General features: G+C 42.0%; 1 protein-coding gene and 1 non-coding gene across 4 annotated transcripts; both read left to right on the forward strand.

Annotated features, from left to right (window-relative positions):
* Positions 1 to 1,176: 1,176 nt before the first annotated feature.
* On the forward strand, positions 1,177 to 20,051 carry LOC124003402 (choline/ethanolaminephosphotransferase 1-like). 3 transcript variants are annotated; one of them, XM_046311634.1, is made up of 10 exons: positions 1,177 to 1,575; positions 5,663 to 5,931; positions 9,265 to 9,439; positions 12,283 to 12,430; positions 12,514 to 12,655; positions 15,824 to 15,908; positions 16,225 to 16,356; positions 17,230 to 17,388; positions 17,545 to 17,670; positions 18,070 to 20,051. In XM_046311634.1, exons 2-10 carry the CDS (start codon positions 5,738 to 5,740, stop codon positions 18,184 to 18,186), a joined length of 1,278 nt encoding a protein of 425 aa, XP_046167590.1. In that variant the 5' UTR covers positions 1,177 to 1,575; positions 5,663 to 5,737; the 3' UTR covers positions 18,187 to 20,051. The 3 variants fall into 3 exon arrangements, with proteins under 3 accessions (XP_046167590.1, XP_046167589.1, XP_046167588.1); XM_046311633.1 differs by having other exon boundaries at positions 1,178 to 1,515; XM_046311632.1 differs by lacking the exon at positions 1,177 to 1,575 and adding an exon at positions 4,473 to 5,027.
* Positions 11,292 to 11,364, forward strand: trnaa-ugc. The gene has a single exon. It is a non-coding gene; the product is annotated as a tRNA-Ala (tRNA).
* Positions 20,052 to 20,171: the final 120 nt, after the last annotated feature.

The raw sequence follows: 20,171 nt of genomic DNA on the forward strand, positions 1-20,171 counted from the left end.
TGTCCGCAGTAAGTCTAGCTGTTTCCATTGGCGTCGGCGAAAGGGGATCAAAAAATAAAAATACACCCACACCAAATAAAAAATTGTAAGGAAAACCATTTATCTCATATTGTAATGAATTATAGACCGTACTTCATAAACATCTGGAAACACTGGATAGTTACTTTAAACGTAGATGTACACCAGGTGGCAGCAATGTCCTATACTTCTGCGCTAAGCAACCTTGAAAGACAATTTTGTTTGGACGCAAATTAGTAGCTGTTAAATCAAGCACATATCTCAGCAGATATGAGACACGCCCCTATTCCATCTCGAACTAAATGTTGACATTATTTGTAAATGCTGTCTTTTCACACAAGTTCAAAAATACAGGTTTGAATTTATGCTCTTGAACGCACCTCGCGCTGGGGTCCTCGACTGCAACGGAAGTGACCGGTGTTTTTCTGACGGTTATTTGCTATCAGAGATCATTTGGGACGTCCATAATCCTAAACCCTAACCTTAACCCATTTTAAATGTCAACGTAAATGGGGATCCCAGATTGCATTTTCTGACAGCAGCTAATTTTAGCATCAGCTCGCCAGTCCCGGCTAGTGCTATCTGGAATTCCTTGGGACGTCCCGACGCTAACCCAACCCTTACCTAACCCATTTTAGATTTAAATTTCAATGGTGGATAGGGACGTCCCAAGCATTCCAGTTTGCTCCCAAATGGCTTTGTTCGAAATGCCTAAAAGTCGATATTGAACCAAGGAAAAATTGTAAATCGCCAATGCAAAGCCACAAAGTTGGGTACCAAATCTGCCAGATCGTGAAAAGAACATACTAATACTTTTTTACCTGGACAAATTATTAGATCACACGTAAAAAATGAAAAAAAGACGTTTCTTTTTAATGCACTGCAAAAATGAGTTTAGACCAGAATGAAGCACTCTCCTAACTATTTATTGTTCATGCAGTGAATCCTGCAAGAGGAACGTACAGTATTATACACAGCCATGAGTGCCTGGAACTCTCTTCCATCTCATATGGAAGAGCAAGAGGATTCACCCTCATTTGTGAAAGAGGATTCACCCTCATTTGTATAATTATTTTGTAATATATCTGCAGGTATTCGTTGTTTTGAGCCAAAAAATAAAAATAAATCAGTAGAAGCTGTATGTAAATCAGGGAGCCAAATAAACGTCGCTTTCTGGTTTTCACCGATGCGATTCGGGTTCCGACCAAAAAGATCCGTTCAAAAAGAACGACCCATCACGAGCTAATGTTAGGATCAGCTTTCCAGTGGGACGGTCAGTGCTATCCGGAATCCTTGGGATATCCCCACCCTTAACCATAACCCTCTTTCCATTTCAACTTCATGGGGTAGGGACTTCCCAAGGATCCCGGATTAGCACGGACCCCATTCGGACATTGGAGTGGTTGTGAATCCTGGCTGTCGTAACGTTCGCTGAGGACTTTCCCACCCTTTATACGCCGTAAACTGTAAGACTGCTGCTACGATCCTTACCAACGGGTAAGTCATTCAACGCACGGTGAAGTGCCTCGACACCCTGCTGTCCTGTTTACTCGCCAGGTCAGTGGCTCCTTGGCAAACTGCTAGCCCGCTGCTAACTACTGTCGTCAGCAAGCTGTCATTGTGATGGTGGGGGAAGGGTGTTTTTGTTGTTGTTGTACAGCAGTGGCAAATTAACGGATGGATTTCTTGAGATCGGCTGGGGAAACATTGACAGTTACATTGTAAATTAACCGAGGGAAATCATGTGAAATAGCTTTGTGTCATGTTGTCATTTGCTAGTGTTGTAGTTAGCTAGCTAGCCAGCCAGTTTTAGCCGGGATGCCACCGTTCCACAGACTGCCTGTCATATATATATATATATATATATATATGACTTTTTTTTGGTAAGTGCCTGTCATTTAGTGGGACAGCAGAGAAACCACTAGCAGCTTCTAGACTGGTTTAGGAGTTGTAACACAGTTGTATTGCATATGATTGCTCTTCATTCCCATCAATCTTCCCTTTTATGATGTGAGTATCAAACTCAGTTTCTTTGCATTATTTTTTGACTGATATACTGTACCAGTCAAAAGTTTGGACGCCTACTCATTCAAGAGTTTTTCTTTATTTTTTTAAACTATTTTCTACATTGTAGAATAATAGATAAGACATCTAAACTATGAAATAACATATGGAATCATGTAGTCATCAAAAAAGTGTTAAACAAATCCAAATATATTTGATATTCTTTCAAAGTAGTCACGCGTTGCACACTATTGGCATTCTCTCAACCAGCTTCACCTGGAATGCTTTTCCAACAGTCTTGAAAGAGTACCCACATATGCTGAGCACTTGTTGGCTGCTTTTCCTTCACTCTGCGGTTCAACTCATCCCAAACCATCTCAATTGGGTTGAGGTCAGGTGATTGTGGAGTCCAGGTCATCTGATGCAGCAATCCATCACTCTCCTTCTTGGTCAAATAGCCCTTACACAGCCTGGAGGTGTGTTGGGTCATTGTCCTGTTGAAAACAAATGATAGTCCCAATAAGCGCAAACCAGATGGGATGGCGTATCGCTGCAGAATGCTGTGGTAGCCATGCTGGTTAAGTGTGACTTGAATTCTAAGTAAATCATGACAGCGTCACCAGCAGAGCACCATCACACCTCCTCCTCCATGCTTCACGGTGGGAATCACGCATGCAAAGATAATTTGTTCACTTACTCTGCGTCTCACAAAGACATTGGAACCAAAAATCTTAATTTTGGACTCATCAGACCAAAGGACAGATTTCCACCGTTCTAATGTCCATTGCTCGTGTTTCTTGTTCCAAGCAAGTCCCTTCTTATTATTGGTGTCCTTTAGTAGTGGTTTCTTTGCAGCAATTTGACCATGAAGGCCTGATTCACCCATTCTCCTCTGAACAGTCGATGTTGAGATGTGTCTGTAACTTGAACTCTGTGAAGCATTTATTTGGGCTGCAATTTCTGAGGCTGGTAACTCTAATGAACGTATCCTCATGAGTGCCAGTTTCATCATAGTGCTTGATGGTTTTTGCGACTGCACTTAAAGAAACTTTCAAAGTACTTGAAATTTTCCTGATTGACTGACCGTGTCTTAAAGTAATGATGGACTGTTGTTTCTCTTTGCTTATTTGAGCTGATCTTGCCATAATATGGACTTGGTCTTTTACCAAATAGGGCTATCTTCTCTATACCACCTCTACCTTGTCACAACACAACTGATTGGCTCCAACACATTAAGAAGGAAAGACATTCCACAAATTAACTTTTAACAAGCCACACCTGTTAATTGAAATGCTTTCCAGGTGACTACCTCACATGAAGCTGGTTGAGAGAATGCCAAGAGTGTGCAAAGCTGTCATCAAGGCAAAGGTTGTCGCAAAGGGTGTCGATTTTGAAGATTCTCAATATAAAATATATTTTGATCATTTAACACTTTTTTGGTTACTAGATTATTCCATGTGTTATTTCATAGTTTTGATGTCTTCTCTATCATTATATCATGTAGAAAAATAAAATAAAAACCCTTGAATGAGTAGTTGTGTCCAAACTTTTGCCTGGTACTGTAGGTGCTAATGTTGCAAGTGGAAGCTAGCCTGTTGAGAATGACCTGGGGTCTGACCTGCTGTTTCTGCATCAGATAATGTTACATTTGCTGCTTTTGCTTTAAACAACAAGTTGTCTAATGGAGAAACTGACTGATGCATGCCTGATCTGCAAAATTGCACATTGGCCCACGTTGTTTTAGAAATCTTTGGTCATAAGAAAAGAAATGGGTTTGACCACTTTCCAAAACTTTAGGGTCCACTGTTGTCGAGGATTTCTGTGGTTACTTTGTGCAAGTTGTGACTCTCCAATGATATGGGCCAGCATTCTCAGTGGCTAAGACACAGAATAAGAATACTAGAATGGAAATTAACCTTCTTATGATGGGATAAAGGTCAGCCATTTTATTCAGGGAGTTAGTCAACCATAGTTTGCCAGTGCTGTGATAAGATATTGTGTCAAATAATATATTTTAAAGGTGATTTATACTGACAATGTGCATAAAACCTGTATAAACTGTATTTATAACTATATGACTATTTTAGCTTGACAATTATATTACGTAATTTGTGTTATAAACTGGGTGGTTTGATCCCTGAATGCTGATTGCCTGAGAGCCATGGTAAATCAGACCGTATTCCACGAGTACGACAAAACATTTATTTTAGCTGCTCTAATTACTTTGGTAACCAGTTTATAATAGTAATAAGACACCTCGGGGGGTTTGTGATTTATAGCCAATATACCACGGCTAAGGTCCGCGTTGCTCCATATACCACACCCCTGGGCTTTATTGCTTTACACCATGCCCAGAATGGACGTGCACCATCGTGCAGAAATGTATTTTGTCCCCCCCCCCCCCCCCCCCCCCCATCAAACGCGATCACGACACGCAGGTTGAAATATCAAAACAAACTCTGATCAAATTATATAAATTTGGTGACAGGTCGAAAGCATTAAACATTTTATGGCAATTTAGCTTGCTAGATTGCAGTTGCTAGCTAATTTGCCCTGGGATATAAATGTTGAGTTGTTATTTTACCTGAAATGCACAAGGTCCTCTACTCGGACAATTATTCCACAAATAAAATGGTCAAACAAATTGTTTCTAGTCATCTCTCCTCCTTCCAGGCCTTTTCTTCTTTGGACTTTATATGGCGATTGGCATCTAACTTTCATAGTATTTCCATGACCGATCTAAGTTCATCTTTCAATCACCCACTTGGGTATAACCAATGAGGAGATGGCATGTGGGTCTCTGCTTCTATAAACCAATGAGGAGATGGGAGAGGCAGGACTTGCACCGTGTTCAGCATCACAAATAGAACTGACTTCTATTTTAGCACTTGGCAATGCAGACACTCGTTGGCGTGGCGAACAGTGTGGGTGCAATGATTGAATAACGTATGTATACATTTATTTTGCAAAGCTCGCGCACACGACTCAAGCGGAGTGATCAGCATGTAAGTATAACATATGTCTTAATCCCGATTTTACTTATGCAGGAAAATAAAAGTATGTCTCTACTGCCATTCATTCCAATTAGACTGGTTTGGAATTCTCCCTGGCCAATATGGGTCCATTTTTACCCCCATTCTGGCCATTCTGGAACATTGACGGTTATAATGACAAAGCCCCTCTTGTAATTTAATAGGATCTCTATGGGCTAAGGTTTGTTTGAGAAGCTTCATGTTTAGTGGAGTGTGACGGCAGGACCTGCCATATCCTGCCCCATCACGTCTTTAAGACTGTGGCTGCACAGTGTTTTGTAACTCAGAACTGGGTGAAGAGGAACGTACTCGTGCACTTGTGTGTGTATGGCAATAGATAACACGGCGGGGTCCTAGGGTTCATTTCTTATTCTCACTTTCATTCTCAACCCTTTTTCTAGCTATTCCACCACATCCTTCCTTCCTTTCGCTCATTTTCACTCAAATGAGAACTTACGTGAAATGAATTTAGTTTAGTAAAACAGTTAAGAAGCAACTGGCAAGAGAGGACTACTAGAGCAAACTGAACTCCCAAGTCCCATTTCAGCACCTAGCCTACATGTAAAGCCAACCTCACATGATCTGTTCTCTCCTCTTCCACCCCTCAGTGTGTGGCCCCATTGTGGATCCCCAGCCCCAGAGAGCAGCGGGGGGGAGGCAGAGGGCACAGCGCTAGCAGGGCCATGAACGTCACCGGGTACCAGCAGCAGCAGGGAGGTTTTCGGACATGCCGAGGCACACTCAGGGAGAGGGATCCTAGGCAGGGTGTGGGCATGGAGACAGCCTGCTGCCTGGCCCCTGGAGCCCTGCGCAGACTGATTGAGCTGCCGTCTCCCCCGCTCAACCGCCACCAGCTGAAAAGGCTGGAGGAACACAGGTACTGTGATAGAAAAATCGAATATTCACCTTTGATCCGATGATCATATGTGTTTTATAGATGTCATTACATCAAACTAGGGATGCACCGATATTACATTTTTGTCCGATACCGATATCCAATATTTTCCTTGCCAAAAAACCTGATACCGATATTTTTAAATTTTAGCAGCCTTTTAAGCATTCTAGAACAGTTAAATAGTTGAAACACACACTGACCCAAAAGTTATTTTGTTGGCATTTACATATGTCCCCATTACCAGTAAAACATCATCAAAACCTATTTATTTCACTTACCTGCTGTGCTGTTTCGTTGTACATTTGTTCAGTCATTTCATTCTCAACCAGGATTTCATCATACATGTCAAGTTTCAGCTCTGTCTGTCCGTGGCCTCTTCCTCGGTGCGCACTGTCACTGTGTCCGTTTCCATCTTGTCCAGCTGTGTATGTAACATTTCACGTAAACCCTGTTTCTTGTCTGCATCGAAGTAGTGGTCCTTGTACCTAGCATCGAGCATGGTGGCGACACAGTAAAGAGGCAGTAAAGAGAATGTCACCGAATCACTTGTTCACAGTCTCTAGTAGAGTACTCTTCCAACTTAACCCCACGGTCTGTCTGCAGTTTTGTTGAGCAGGCGTTTCAATGCCATGACAGAGGGTTTCACGTCTGCTGCAGACGCAGTTGATGAGCTTATTTCTCCATTCAGTTGTTCGAATGGAGCTAGGGGTGTGTTCATGTTGCCAAGTTTCAAACATGTTCGCAAATGCCATTGAAATGGCAGCAGCGGTATGAGAACCAGCACATTCTTGAGTATGTATTACGGCTTTCCTCAGTAGGAAATCCTCGTCGACCCACTGTGCTGTCAGACTCTGCATACTCATGGGGCTGACATCGCTGGTCCAAACGGTCGGGATGGCGGGAAGCTAATAGCAGTGATGCCCATAGCAAGTAGCTCATGGATGTGCGTTTTCAACAATACTGTGTAACTCCGGTAGGGCAACATCTGAAAAATAGTGCCTACTTGGTAGTGTGTACCAGGGGCTCGAGGTGCTCGACCAGTCGGCGAAAGCCAACATCATCCACGACAGAGAACGGTTGATTGTCAAGGGCAATGAATTCCATTATCTTGGCGTTAATGGATTTTGCCTTTGAGTTGTCTCGCTGAAATCTTACACTTTCAAGGACTGCTCCACTTGTTAACTGCTTGATCCACACAGCAGACATTGTGGGCTAGGTTAGGGATGCTGGGTTGCACGTGTATGGCCTGTCCCTTTGCGGAAAATCCCATTTACATCGGAGCCTGCATTGTTTGCCGAGCATTACTAAGGGAACAAATGATTGGATCTCGAATACATCCTTTAGATCATTCAGAAGATTTGATTTTGGAATGTTATTGTTTTTCCGCACAATCAATCATACACTGAGTGTACAAAACGTTAGGAACATCTTCCTAATATTGAGTTGCACCCCCTTTTGCCCTCAGAACAGCCTCAATTTGTCGGTGTCAAGCGTTCCACAGGGATGCTAGATATTGTTAGATATTACTGTACTATCGGAGCTAGAAACACAAGCATTTCGCTACACCCACAATAACATCTGCTAAACGCATGTCTGTGACCAATACAATTCGATATGATGCTTCCCACAGTTGTCATGTTAGCTGGCTGTCCTTTGGGTGGTGGACCATTCTTGATAAACACGGGAAACTGTTGAGCGTGAACCCAGAAGCGTTGCAGTTCTTTTCTCAAACCGGTGCTCCCTGGCACCCTGTTCAAAGGCACTTAAATATTTTGTCTTTCCCATTCACCCTCTGAATGGCGCACACACACAATCCACGTTTCAATTGTCTCTCAAGGCTTAAAAATCCTTTAACTGGTTTCCTCCCCTTCAGCTACACTGATTGAAGAGAATTTAACAAGTGACCTCAATAAGGGATCATAGCTTTCACCTGGATTAGGCTGATCCGTCTATGTCATGAAAAGAGCAGGTGTTCCTAATGTTTTGTCCACTCAGTGTATATCTGGCCAACATACTCAACCCACTGTAAGTTTCCTGTACAATGTGGGAAATTCTGAACAATTTGCCAAGGCAAATGTGTGTAGAGCCATAAGAAGATTCTGCTTCGCATTGAAGATATATATTTTTTGAAGTCTTTGCTGCGTTCCCTGGCCATCAAGCTGTCCATATAGTCAAGTAGGACTTTTACAGGATTGCAGGAAGAGTAGGCTGCAGTCAGTTGACTGCCAGCGATACTTTGCTAATCTCAAATGAATCCGTCTAGGCAACATGATTAAAAAGTAGAAAATTGACTAATTCATCTCGCAGATTTTCCAAGCGTGATTGACGTTATAGATGGGACACATATCCCCCTTTCAAAGACCCTCTGGACCAAATGACGGAGACTACCTGAATATACAATCTTATTAAGTGTAAACACACAGGTAGCTATTGAATACTGTCGCCTGCACTTTCACCAAATCAAATCATTTCCCGAAACAGTCATTCAATTCAATGATCTTTCTTACTTCTTTGGTCAGATGATCTGGGTCTCCCATGGTCTTTACAACTAAACTACTGTCACACCCCTCACTATTGTCATTGGTTACACTAATTGCACTGTGTGTCTACATAACCTGGTTCAAAGTATTCATGACATTACCCTGAGGAAGGCACAGTGATGCCGAAAACGTTGGTAAATACCCATTAAATCGGAGTGTGTGACATTCTTTATTTTTATAGTTACAACTAAACAGAACACATTGTTGCCCGTGTTGTCATGAAAAGCACTCTGTAGTCAATCAATTATTATTCCTCCAACAGTATATGGAATGGGCCTACCACTGCCATTGTGACACAGGCTACTACAACTTACATGTTAGGTTATAGCCTCAACATGTAATATCACCCGCGTTGCCATAAAAGTGCTCTGTAAAGTGAAAGCGTTATTACTAATCACCCGTGTGTATAAGCTCGGCCTATTACATATTGGAATTGTGCCATTTCACTTACGCATTGAATCGGTCTGCAATTTTCTGCCAGGCTCACTCTGGCTTTTGCGGCGGTCAGTGTATTACTTTTTGGGTAAATATGGGAATGTATTCGTTGTGTGTTACAGTTGTTTCTTGTTCGAGAACAATATTTCACAAGTCTAGGTCTTTTGACTCAACCAATCTGCTCATCGCTTCGCCTAGTAACTTCAACGAGATGCAGCCGTTCCCGGTACCAAGAAATCCCAGACTCCCTTATCTGGTTAAAAGAAGCCGAATATGTTCAGGGAATCTTGAATTTGTTAAACCTTCTTTCCGGGATACTCCACTCGTTCCCCCTCTACAGGTACAGCAGTGCAGGTCGCTCCCTGCTGGAGCCTCTGATGCAGCGCTACTGGGAGTGGCTGGTGGGCCGCGTGCCAGCCTGGATCGCCCCCAACCTCATCACCATCGTGGGCCTGGCCACCAACGTATTCACCACCCTGGTGCTGGTCTACTACTGCCCCACCGCCACTGAGCAGGTAACAATGGCAACAATATGGCACCTGTCCAGGTAGTGTGTACGTACTACTGTACTACCCCACCACCACTGAACTGGTTGTTTATACACTGCCTGGCTTAGTCCCCTGGACAGGTACAGTTTGAGGGTTCAAGTAAAATGCTACCGTATGGTATTTACCTAGACAGACAGACAGACAGACAGACAGACAGACAGACAGACAGACAGACAGACAGACAGACAGACAGACAGACAGACAGACAGACAGACAGACAGACAGACAGACAGACAGACAGACAGACAGACAGACAGACAGACAGACAGACAGACAGAGACAGTTAGTTGTTGCGTCTCAAGGTTTTTTTCTCTATTAGCAACAGTTTTCATGGTCTCTTTGTTTCCCCTCTCTGCTGTCGAGGAGCGTTTTGGTATATCTCAGGCTTTCTGTTCTGGATGAACACCCCGTACCCATAGCTCATACAGCTAGTCTGCACCTGATTCCACGTCCCCCAGCCCCCTTCCCGGCCCACACGCCACACCAGCACCACAGCAGAGATGAGTGCATGCTAAGGACAGGGAATAGAGAGGACACAGCAAAACATGCAAACTGTTAAGCTTAGTAGTTCCCCTCTAGAACCGACAGCCTACAGTAACTTCCCACAAGGGAATATAATTGGTGATATCAGACTTCAAAGTACATGGAATTAGATTACATTCAAACTAATACTTTGTATACAAGAGCCATTACCAAACAGCCCAATGCAGTATAATGCATTTTGTTCGTCCATAGACCACCATGTGCTTTGTGGGTTTAGCTCTGGCTGTTTTCCTACAAGTTCAGTCCACAACACTAGTGTGGACTGGACTTAGTCTCTACTTATTTTATCATAGAAAGGCCAGTCTAACCATGGAAGAAAACATGTATTAAGCCTATAATATTGATGAGAATTCCAGCTTTCCCAGCTAGCAGCTGACTGTATATTTGACCGTTGAATCCACTAATAACTTCCAAAAGTAGGCCGAGCGTTATCTGCAAGGCACAACATGGCCTCATCTTAGGGGTCTCTTTAAATGCCAGTGTTATTCTACCCTGGTCCTGGAAGCCCATAGGCCGTGCAGGTTTCTGTTCTTGCCCAGCAGTAACACACCTGATTCAAATGATCAAGGGTTTGATAATTTGTCGATTAGTTGAATCCAGTGCTGTGATGGAACAAAAGCCTGCACACCCTGTGAGTCTCCAGGAGGCAGGATTGAAGAGCTTTAGTGTCAGCTGACTTCCCCTGTGCTGCTAAAGCAGACTACGGCCTTAACAGGCAGCAGCTAAAATGTGGGTTTGAGTAGTGAGTTAGGAGTGTAATTAGGAGGATCTGCAGGGCGTAACTTTGTTTTCCCTTTCTATAAATAGTGCTCTGTCTCTAGTTCTCCTCCTCTTCCTGTTTCTTTTTTTAGGACAAAGGTTGAGAAATGGCTCTGCGCGCATGTACTGTATGCTCACAGTGTGGAGAAACTGGGGAGAGTGAGATAAAGAGAAGAGGGACTTCAGTAGAGTTTAGTACAGAGAAGACAGGCTTGGTAGGGTACTAGCTCTAGAGGGAGAGGTGACTATGTACAGACGTCCTAATTATATTGCCTTTACAATGTCCATACTCATTGTTGTAAGCATGATTCGACACATGACATCACAGGTCTTAGTTATGTTAACAGGATGCTAAAACATTAGTGGCAGCACTGTTTCACAGCCCAGAGAAAATTGTATTTACCTAACAAGCTGCAGTAGTCAGTGTCCTGTTTTCTGATGGCCCAGGTCAGGATCGTTAAGGACAGACTGCCACGTGGCTGTGGGTGTATTAGTGCTCTATAGGAGTCTATGTGGGTCCCGTGTGGCTCAGTTGGTAGAGCATGGCGCTTGCAACGCCAGGGTTGTGGGTTCTATTCCCACCGCGGGACCAGTATGAAAATCGATGCACTCATTGCTTTCTGTAAGTCGCTCTGGATAAGAGCGTTTTCTAAATGACTGACAATGCCAGGCGTAATGAGTAAACAGTAAAGCTGACACAGGGTGTCGTGTTCTCTTTTGCTGAGTTTCTCACCATGTCGTGTTTGAACAGAAAGTATACTTGCTCTAGGGGCTCTTAGTTTCACAGCCCTTGTTAGATTTCTCACGCCATTTTTAATTCCTAATCACATGTTTCATGAGAACAAAGAGGCAGTCGGTAGATCTTTCCACCCTGCTCTACTTTTCAACATCCCCCATGCCCCACGAACAAACTTTCCGTTCGCAAACCCCCTCCCACTCCCCATATCCCTGTTTTTGGTGAGAGGGCCTGAATTAATTTTTTAAAAGCGTAATTTATCGGGGCATGAGCCAGATTGTGACACTGCAATAACAGGGTTATTTATATGAATGCCAGATTGGCAAGCTTGTAAATTGTAGGCTGTGTCATATTCCAGTTGGTTTTAGTCTGTGTATAAGCTGCTGTCATCTCATAATAGACCCACTGAGTACAGAACAGGAAATGAAGGCAGACAACATTGATGATGCTGTCAAACTCTTTCCGTGCTGATTGGCTAATGAAGGACCAAGCTCTGCAGTGTTCCAAAGCTGTTGAGAGGGAAACAAACTATACAAGTTCACAAACATCTCTCCTTTGTGTAGCTGTAGCCTACATCTGCCAGAAGATCATATTTTATGTCAGATGATGCACTATTGACGATAATACCCACTGGTTCTCAAAGAGCACAACTTCTAAATGTCTTGTGGAAATTACCCTACCATAACCAAACATGTTATATTTTTCCATTGGGAGAAAGGAAGTCATAAGTATTCACGAAGTCCCCCATTTTTGTGACTTCCTTTTTCTTCAGGCACCTCTGTGGGCATACCTTCTGTGTGCTGTGGGCCTGTTTGTGTACCAGTCATTGGATGCCATTGACGGGAAGCAGGCCAGACGAACCAATAGTAGCTCTCCACTGGGTGAACTGTTTGACCACGGCTGTGACTCCCTCTCCACAGGTACAGCTGCCCCTCTGTGTGTTTGTGGGTTTGCCCTATTAGGATTTCATTGAATCTGTGCTTCTATTTCCTCTCTCTCTCAGTGTTTGTGGTCCTGGGCACCAGTATAGCAGTGCAGCTGGGCACCAACCCTGACTGGATGTTCTTCTGCTGTTTCGCTGGCATGTTCATGTTCTACTGTGCCCACTGGCAGACCTACGTCTCTGGCACCCTGCGCTTTGGCATGTGAGTTTGTCTGCGCTCCAGGGAGAGGAAGTTGGGAGACAACTGGGTTAATAGTAATAATAGATTCATACTGAACCAAAAAATAAACGCAAAGATTTTTCTGAGTTACAGTTCATATAAGGAAATCAGTCAATTGAAATAAATGAATCTCCTACTTTATGGATTTCACATGACGTGGTCACAGATGCATTTAAAAAAAGGTATGTCGTGGATCAGAAAACCAGTCGGTATCTGGTCTGACCACCATTTGCATCATGCAGCGCAACACATCGCCTTTGCATAGAGTTGATCAGGCTGTTGATTGTGGCCTTAGGAATGTTGTACCACTCCTCTTCAATGGCTGTGTGAAGTTGCTGGATATTGGCGGGAACTGGAACGCGCTGTCTATCCAAAGCATCCCAAACATGCTCAATGGTGACATGTCTGGTGAGTATACAGGCCATGGAAGAACTGTGACAATTGTGTACAGATCCTTGCGACATGGGACCGTGCATTATCATGCTGAAACATGATGTGATGGAGGCGGATGAATGGCACGACAATGGGCCTCAGGATCTCATCACGGTAACTCTGTGCATTCAAATTGCCCTCGATAAAATGCAATTGTGTTCGTTGTCCGTAGCTTAAGCCTGCTCATACCATAACCCCACCTGTGGTTGTGAGGCCGGTTGGACTTAGTGACAGATTCTCTAAAACAACATTGGAGTTGGCTTATGGTAGAGAAATTAACATTAAATGGTCTTGTAACAGCTCTGGTGGACATTCCTGCAGTCAGAATGCCAATTGCACGCTCCCTCAAAACTTGAGACAACTGTGGCATTGTGTTGTGTGACAAAACTGCACATTTTAGAGTGGCCTTTTATTGTCCCCAGCACAAGGTGCACCTGTGTAAGGAGCATAATGTTTAATCAGCTCAGCTCCTTGATATGCCACACCTGTCAGGTGGATGGATTACCTTGGTAAAGGAGAAATGCTTATTAACAGGGATGTAAACAAATTTGTGCGCCAAATTTGAGAGATCTTTTTGTGCGAATGGAACATTTCTGGGATGTTTTTTTTTCAGCTCATGAAACATGGAACCAACACTTTACATGTGTCGTTTTATATTTTGTTCAGTATAGTTTGTCTGGGTAGCTATTTGGTTAAATATTTACCTATCTGCAGTGACTCGGTACAGGTGTCCTTGTATATAGCAAAGTTATCGTTACTCATTGTGTAGCTATTACTTTTATTATTACGGGTTTTACTTTTCTATTATTTCTCTATTTTCTTTCTGCATGGTTGGGAAGGGCCCGTAAGCAAGCATTTCACTGTTAGTCCACACCTGTTGTTTACGGATCATGTGACGAGGAGTGCTACTGAAGGAATATTGAAACATACACTACTATTCAAAGGTTTGGGATTAGAAATGTCTATGTTTTCCATGAAAACATACATGAAATTAGTTGCAAAATGAATAGGAAATATAGTCAAGATGTTGACAAGGTTATAAATAATGATTTTTTAAAAATTGAAATAATAATTGTGTTCTTCAAACTTTGCTTTCGTCAAAGAATCCCCCATTTGCAGCAACTACAGCCTTGCAGACCTTTGGCATTCTAGTTGTCAATTTGTTGAGGTAATCTGAAGAGATTTCACCCAAGCTTCCTGAAGCACCTCCCACAAGTTGGATAGGCTTGATGGGCACTTCTATATATATTTTTTAAATAAAATTTACCCCCTTTTTCTCCCCAATTTCATGGTATCCAATTGTTAGTAATTACTATCTTGTCTCATCGCTACAACTCCTGTACCGGCTCGGGAGAGACGAAGGTCGAAAGCACTTCTTATGTACCATACGGTCAAGCTACTCCCACAACAGCTCAATAGGGTTGAGATCCGGTGACTGTGCTGGCCACTCCATTATAGACAGACTACCAGCTGACTGCTTCTTCCCTAAATAGTTCTTGCATAGTTTGGAGCTGTGCTTTGCATCATTGTCCTGTTGTAGGAGGAAATTGGCTCCAATTAAGCGCCGTCTACAGGGTATGGCATGGCTTTGCAAAATGGAGTGATAGCCTTTCTTCTTCAATATCCCTTTTACCCTGTACAAATCTCCCACTTTACCACCACCAAAGCACCCCCAGACCATCACATTGCCTCCACCATGCTTGACAGATGGCGTCAAGCACTCCTCCAGAATGTTCTTCTTTGTGATCTGAGCACCTCAAACTTAGATTAGTCTGTCCATAACACTTTTTTCCAATCTTCCTCTGTCCAGTGTCTGTTTTCTTTTTTACATCTTAATCTTTTCTTTTTATTGACCAGTCTGAGATATGGCTTTTTCTTTGCAACTCTGCCTTGAAGGCCAGCATCCTGGAGTTGCCTCTTCACTGTTGACGTTGAGACTGGTGTTTTTGCGGGTACTATTTAATGAAGCTGCCAGTTGAGGACTTGTGAGGCGTCTGTTTCTCAAAATAGACACTCTAATGTACTTGTCCTCTCGCTCAGTTGAGAGCTTCGGTTTCTTGGCAATTTCTCACATGCAATAGCATTCATTTCTCAGAACAAGAATAGACTGACGAGTTTCAGAAGAAAGTTATTTGTTTCTGGACATTTTGAGCCTGTAATCGAACCCACAAATGCTGATGCTCCAGATACTCAACTAGTCCAAAGAAGGCAAGTTTTATTGCTTCTTTAATCAGACCAATATTTTTCAGCTGTGCTAACATAATTGCAAAATGGTTTTCTAATGATCAATTAGCCTTTCAAAATGATAAACTTGGATAAGCTAACACAACGTGCCATTGGAACACAGGAGTGATGGTTGCTGTTAATGGGCCTCTGTACGCCTATGTAGATATTCCATACAAAATCTGCCGTTTCCAGCTCCAATAGTCCTTTACAACATTAACAATGTCTACACTTTATTTCTGATCAATTTGATGTTATTTTAATGGACAAAAAATGAGCTTTTCTTTCAAAAGCAAGGACATTTCTAAGTCACCACAAACTTTTGAACGGTAGGATACATGTTTGCTATTAGTGCATCATGATTGGTTGGGAGAGCTGTGGTCAGTTGGACAGTGTTTGGGTGAGGACGGTCCATAGGGCAGCTGTGTGGCTCTGTGCTTATGGACAGAGTTGATGACTTCTGACTAACCTCTGCTCTCTGCCTGCTCCTCTCAGCATTGATGTGACTGAGGTGCAAATCTTCATTATAATCATGTATTTGCTGGCCGCTGTGGGAGGATCCGCTTTCTGGCAGTCACTGGTAATTCTGATTGGCTCAAACTTCCACTGATTGTCTGTTGGTAACTGAAATGAATGGCATAACTGAAAGTTGAAACTGAAACAGTAACTACTATTATAATCGTGGAGTTTCCTGCATTGGTTTGTTCTAATTCTTTGTGCAGTATGATTCCTTACCATAGTAAATGCAATTTCACTTTGAGTAATGAAACAGTTTTACTGACAAGTACCCATCTTACTGACAATGTTCAGAGCTGTTTTCATGTACTTAACACTCAAGTGGTGGTGACTAGTTGTTGTTTTGTAATGAATAATATCTTGCTCTGTCACCTTCACAGATCCCATTCATAAACATCCAGATGAAAATAGTTCCAGCCATCTGCACTTTCCTAGGCGCCATCTTTTCCTGTACTAATTACTTCCGGGTTATATTTACCGGAGGTAAGGGCAAAAATGGATCCACAATAGCAGTAAGTCAACACTCTCGCTCAATTCCAAATCGACCTGTAGCCTAGTCCCTGACCTTCATGTAGATGGGCATATCAACTTAATTGTAGTCACTCCTTGCCCTGATAGACTCAGATTTTTTTCTCTCCGTATTGCTCACATATTTCCAGTCCTTTAAGATCTACAGAAATGCCTATGGGGATGGGGGAATCTGACAGTCCTTCTCCCAAATTCCTTCACCAACACTGACACAAGGTAGTTCTCAATCACTGTGTAGGCTTCGCCATGTACCTTCTAGAGATGGTGAAGCTAGCTTGATGCCTAAGTGCTTGTGTGCTGGTTTCATCCATTTTACGGAGCTATCTATTAGCTTCATAGGAAATGAAGGATGTGTGTTAAGACTGTCGGACCTGAACTCAGTTCAGTTGGCGGAGTGATATCAGTGTTCGTCACAAGGAAGTAATTACTTTATATGTTTTCCTTCGGGAGGTACTGTATGTTATGACCCCTAGTTGTACACAAATTATATGAGGCCATCTGCGTTCTATTAAGGTCCTTACTACTGAATAGTGTCTGTTCCAGGTGCGTAGAATTCTAAATAAGAATACTGGAAGAGATGGAGACCCGCACTGTCAAAAAAAAAAGGAATAAATCCAAAACTGAGGCTTGAACGCAAAATAAAGATGTTTGTTTTGGGAACCATGATGTTTTAATAATCATGGTGAAAACAAAACACAAATTTTTCGGCCTAAGGTGATGGTGGATTATATACACCAGCATTCATTACTGTGTGTTTTCTTTCACCCTAACTGCACTCTCATGTCATTCACATACTGTACCATTGTGGCCTATTAATGTCGTTGATTATACAGTCTCTCTTTTTTCTCCTTCTCCAGGGAACCAGTGTCCTATCTCCTGTGTTACATATAGGCTCAGTAATAATACTGGCCATGATGATCTATAAGAAGTCAGCTATCCAGTTGTTTGAGAAGCACCCCTGTGTTTATATCCTGGCCTTTGGCTTCGTGTCGGCCAAGATCACCAACAAATTAGTTGTAAGTGTGGCGCGCTGCTAATTGGTGTAATGCAATACCTGTGCATCCTGTGTAAATGTGCTTGGATGTAAGAACGTTTATGACGTAAATGAATGTCATCAATGAAAATGTGCTTGCTGATTGGAGCATGACTTGCCTGTGTCTTGTTTGTTTTAGGTCGCACATATGACAAAGAGTGAGATGCATCTCCATGATATAGCATTCCTGGGGCCAGGCCTGCTGTTCCTGGACCAGTATTTCAACAGTTTTATTGATGAATACCTGGTGCTGTGGATTGCGCTGGTGAGTACACACACACTCACACATTTCCATGACGTAGAGGTCTATAGTATCTGAGCAAGTCCAGGGTGAAGTTATGCAACAACAATGCATGAGGGCATGCAATCTGCAGCATGTGTTTTAATGACAACATGTATCTTTGAAATTAACCATCAGTCTGATCATATCCAACACTAATTGTATTTCACTCTGAAAGGTATAAAGACTTACTGTGCATTTTTCAGAGGCACGTGTTTTCAGTCTACTGCCACGTTTATTTGGAACTAGTCGCAAAACCTTTTTATACTTTTATCTTCGGCATCATCTAGCCATCTACACACTGGATCCATTGTGTACAGTTGTGTTGATCAAGTTATCTTGTTTCCTGACTCTTCATTTTTTCCTCCTGCTTTCCGTCTGCAGATCCTGTCTTTCGTTGACTTGGTGCGTTACTGTGTCAGTGTTTGCAACCAGATCGCCTCCCATCTTCACATCTTTGTCTTCCGAATCAAGCCACTGACCCCCTCCACCCTTCAGTGAGGGCACGGACGCCATTACTGTCTATCGCTCTTTCTTTCTCTCTCTCTTCATGTTAGTTAGTAAGTTGTTGCTCTTTCACCATTTTTTGTATTTGTTGAGGCAGGGTTGGGGTGGATGTGTGTGGAGCTATTACCAGTAGAGGTGGTGAATGTGGGCATAAATGAAATATAATGAGTTAATAATGATGATGATAATAATAAGTTATTGTCCATTGCTGCTTTCTGTAATTTGTGTTGATTTCATCTTGTTACAGTAATCAGATTCCTGGACAAAAATAATGCTTTCTTTTTCTGAAATTAATAGTCACATTGGACATGTACTGAATGCTCTTCTCTGTGTCAGAGAGGGTAAGTAAGTGCAAGAAGACTGCAAGGGGCTTGAAAAGGTGCTACCTTATTCACTTAATAATGATCATTATTATTTTCTTATTGAACTTTAAAACAAACATTTCATGTGTTGACAGTGTGTTTGTTGGTTAGTTGTTCTCTGCAAGCAAATGTATAGCATCAAAAGAGATTTACACAGGTTGTCAGTCTGCTTTCAGTTTTGTTTCGTAAGAGTGTTGTGTCTTTATGTATATATCATTTTGCAATATTTGCATAACCCCACTTTTCTGTTTCACAAATATCAAACTACGTTCTTTTATTTAAAAAAGTTTTTCCTGGCAATACGGTATCTTATCAAACCTACAAAAGTGGTACATTACCTTGCAATTACATTCAAATGATGGGATGATTTCTGTAATCTATTACAGATATAAACTACTTGACTAAAAACAAATTATTGTAAAGATACAAATTGTATTGCACATTTGAAAAGATAAGTGTCTCAAGCCTTGCTTCCCTGAAATGGCTCAAGCATACATTGTCTCCAATGCCACCAAAATTACAGTGCTTATGGCACTACATGCAGGTTTGCTAGCGCTTGTCTGGAGATTCTGTATATCCAGTTTAATATTGCTTTTAAATAGTTGAATGTATAACATATAATTTACATTTTTAGCAGCAAAGTTTCTTGCTTTTGAATTGTGTACCTGTTTATTATTGTATTGTCCTGTTGCACCTCTGCCCCCAGATACTGTCGTGTTGCATTTGTCTCGGGAATGCTCAACGAAAACTAAATGCCAAGTGTTATTGAAGAAAAGTTTTGTGATTTTTGTCCCCCCAAAAAGTAGTGTCATTCTCATTGGAAGCTAAAGATGTTGTCTGCGCTTGCTCATATCTAGAATCTAAGGACATATTTTAATTTTCATAAAATAATTTTGCAATTTATTTTTAAATGACCTTGTAACACCTCTACGGACAACTTTCTTTGTGTAGAGCATTCTGGCCTGTGCCAGGTCCACGTACAGCAATTGATAGTGTTTTGGGAGAATAGGGGAGTTTCAATGTGACAGAGAAATTATATTCTAACTGTGCCCTAATATTATTTGTCTGTACAACGTTTTTACCTCTATACCTGCAGTCTGCTTATAATTCACCATCAGAATCAATAGAAACTGTCATTTCAATGAAAAACAGACTTTATTTCTGTGTATTGTTATTGAGCTCATTTGACAATGTGTACTAGTAATTTTCAGACAAGTAAAAGGTTGCCTTAAACACAATATATATTTTTTCTTCTTTTGTGAGATAAAGGTCAAGCCTCTTAAACAAATTAGGGGCATGTTGTCTCTGTGTGTTTACTGGAAAAGGCTTGTGTTTTCTTCCTTGTTACTGTTTTCTTTTAGCCAGACCGTCAAGCTCAGGTATATTAGTGTGCAGAATAGTATGTTCATAGGCTATGAGAAAATAACTTCAAGATCACTTCGACAATCTCTCCCACACCTACCAATGCAAATAAAATGTCATTCACACATGTAAGAAGCTACTTGTTGCCTGTGTTATTTGTAACAAAGGTTTCTACACCGTGTGTACAAAACATTAGGAACATCAGCTCTTTCCATGACATACTATAGATTCAGTGCTCGACTTGGGCAGGAGCTC

Source organism: Oncorhynchus gorbuscha, linkage group LG18 (assembly GCF_021184085.1).
Source record: "Oncorhynchus gorbuscha isolate QuinsamMale2020 ecotype Even-year linkage group LG18, OgorEven_v1.0, whole genome shotgun sequence".
Classification (NCBI taxonomy): Eukaryota; Metazoa; Chordata; class Actinopteri; order Salmoniformes; family Salmonidae; genus Oncorhynchus; species Oncorhynchus gorbuscha.

What these genes read in the sequence shown, in the direction of transcription:
- LOC124003402 (XM_046311632.1), top strand. Translation starts at nt 4,971, where the DNA reads ATGTATACATTTATTTTGCAAAGCTCGCGCACACGACTCAAGCGGAGT. An exon ending in CTGTGACTCCCTCTCCACAG is followed by an intron (nt 12,431 to 12,513) that starts GTACAGCTGCCC and finishes TCTCTCTCTCAG; the next exon opens with TGTTTGTGGTCCTGGGCACC. An exon ending in TGGTGCTGTGGATTGCGCTG is followed by an intron (nt 17,671 to 18,069) that starts GTGAGTACACAC and finishes TTCCGTCTGCAG; the next exon opens with ATCCTGTCTTTCGTTGACTT.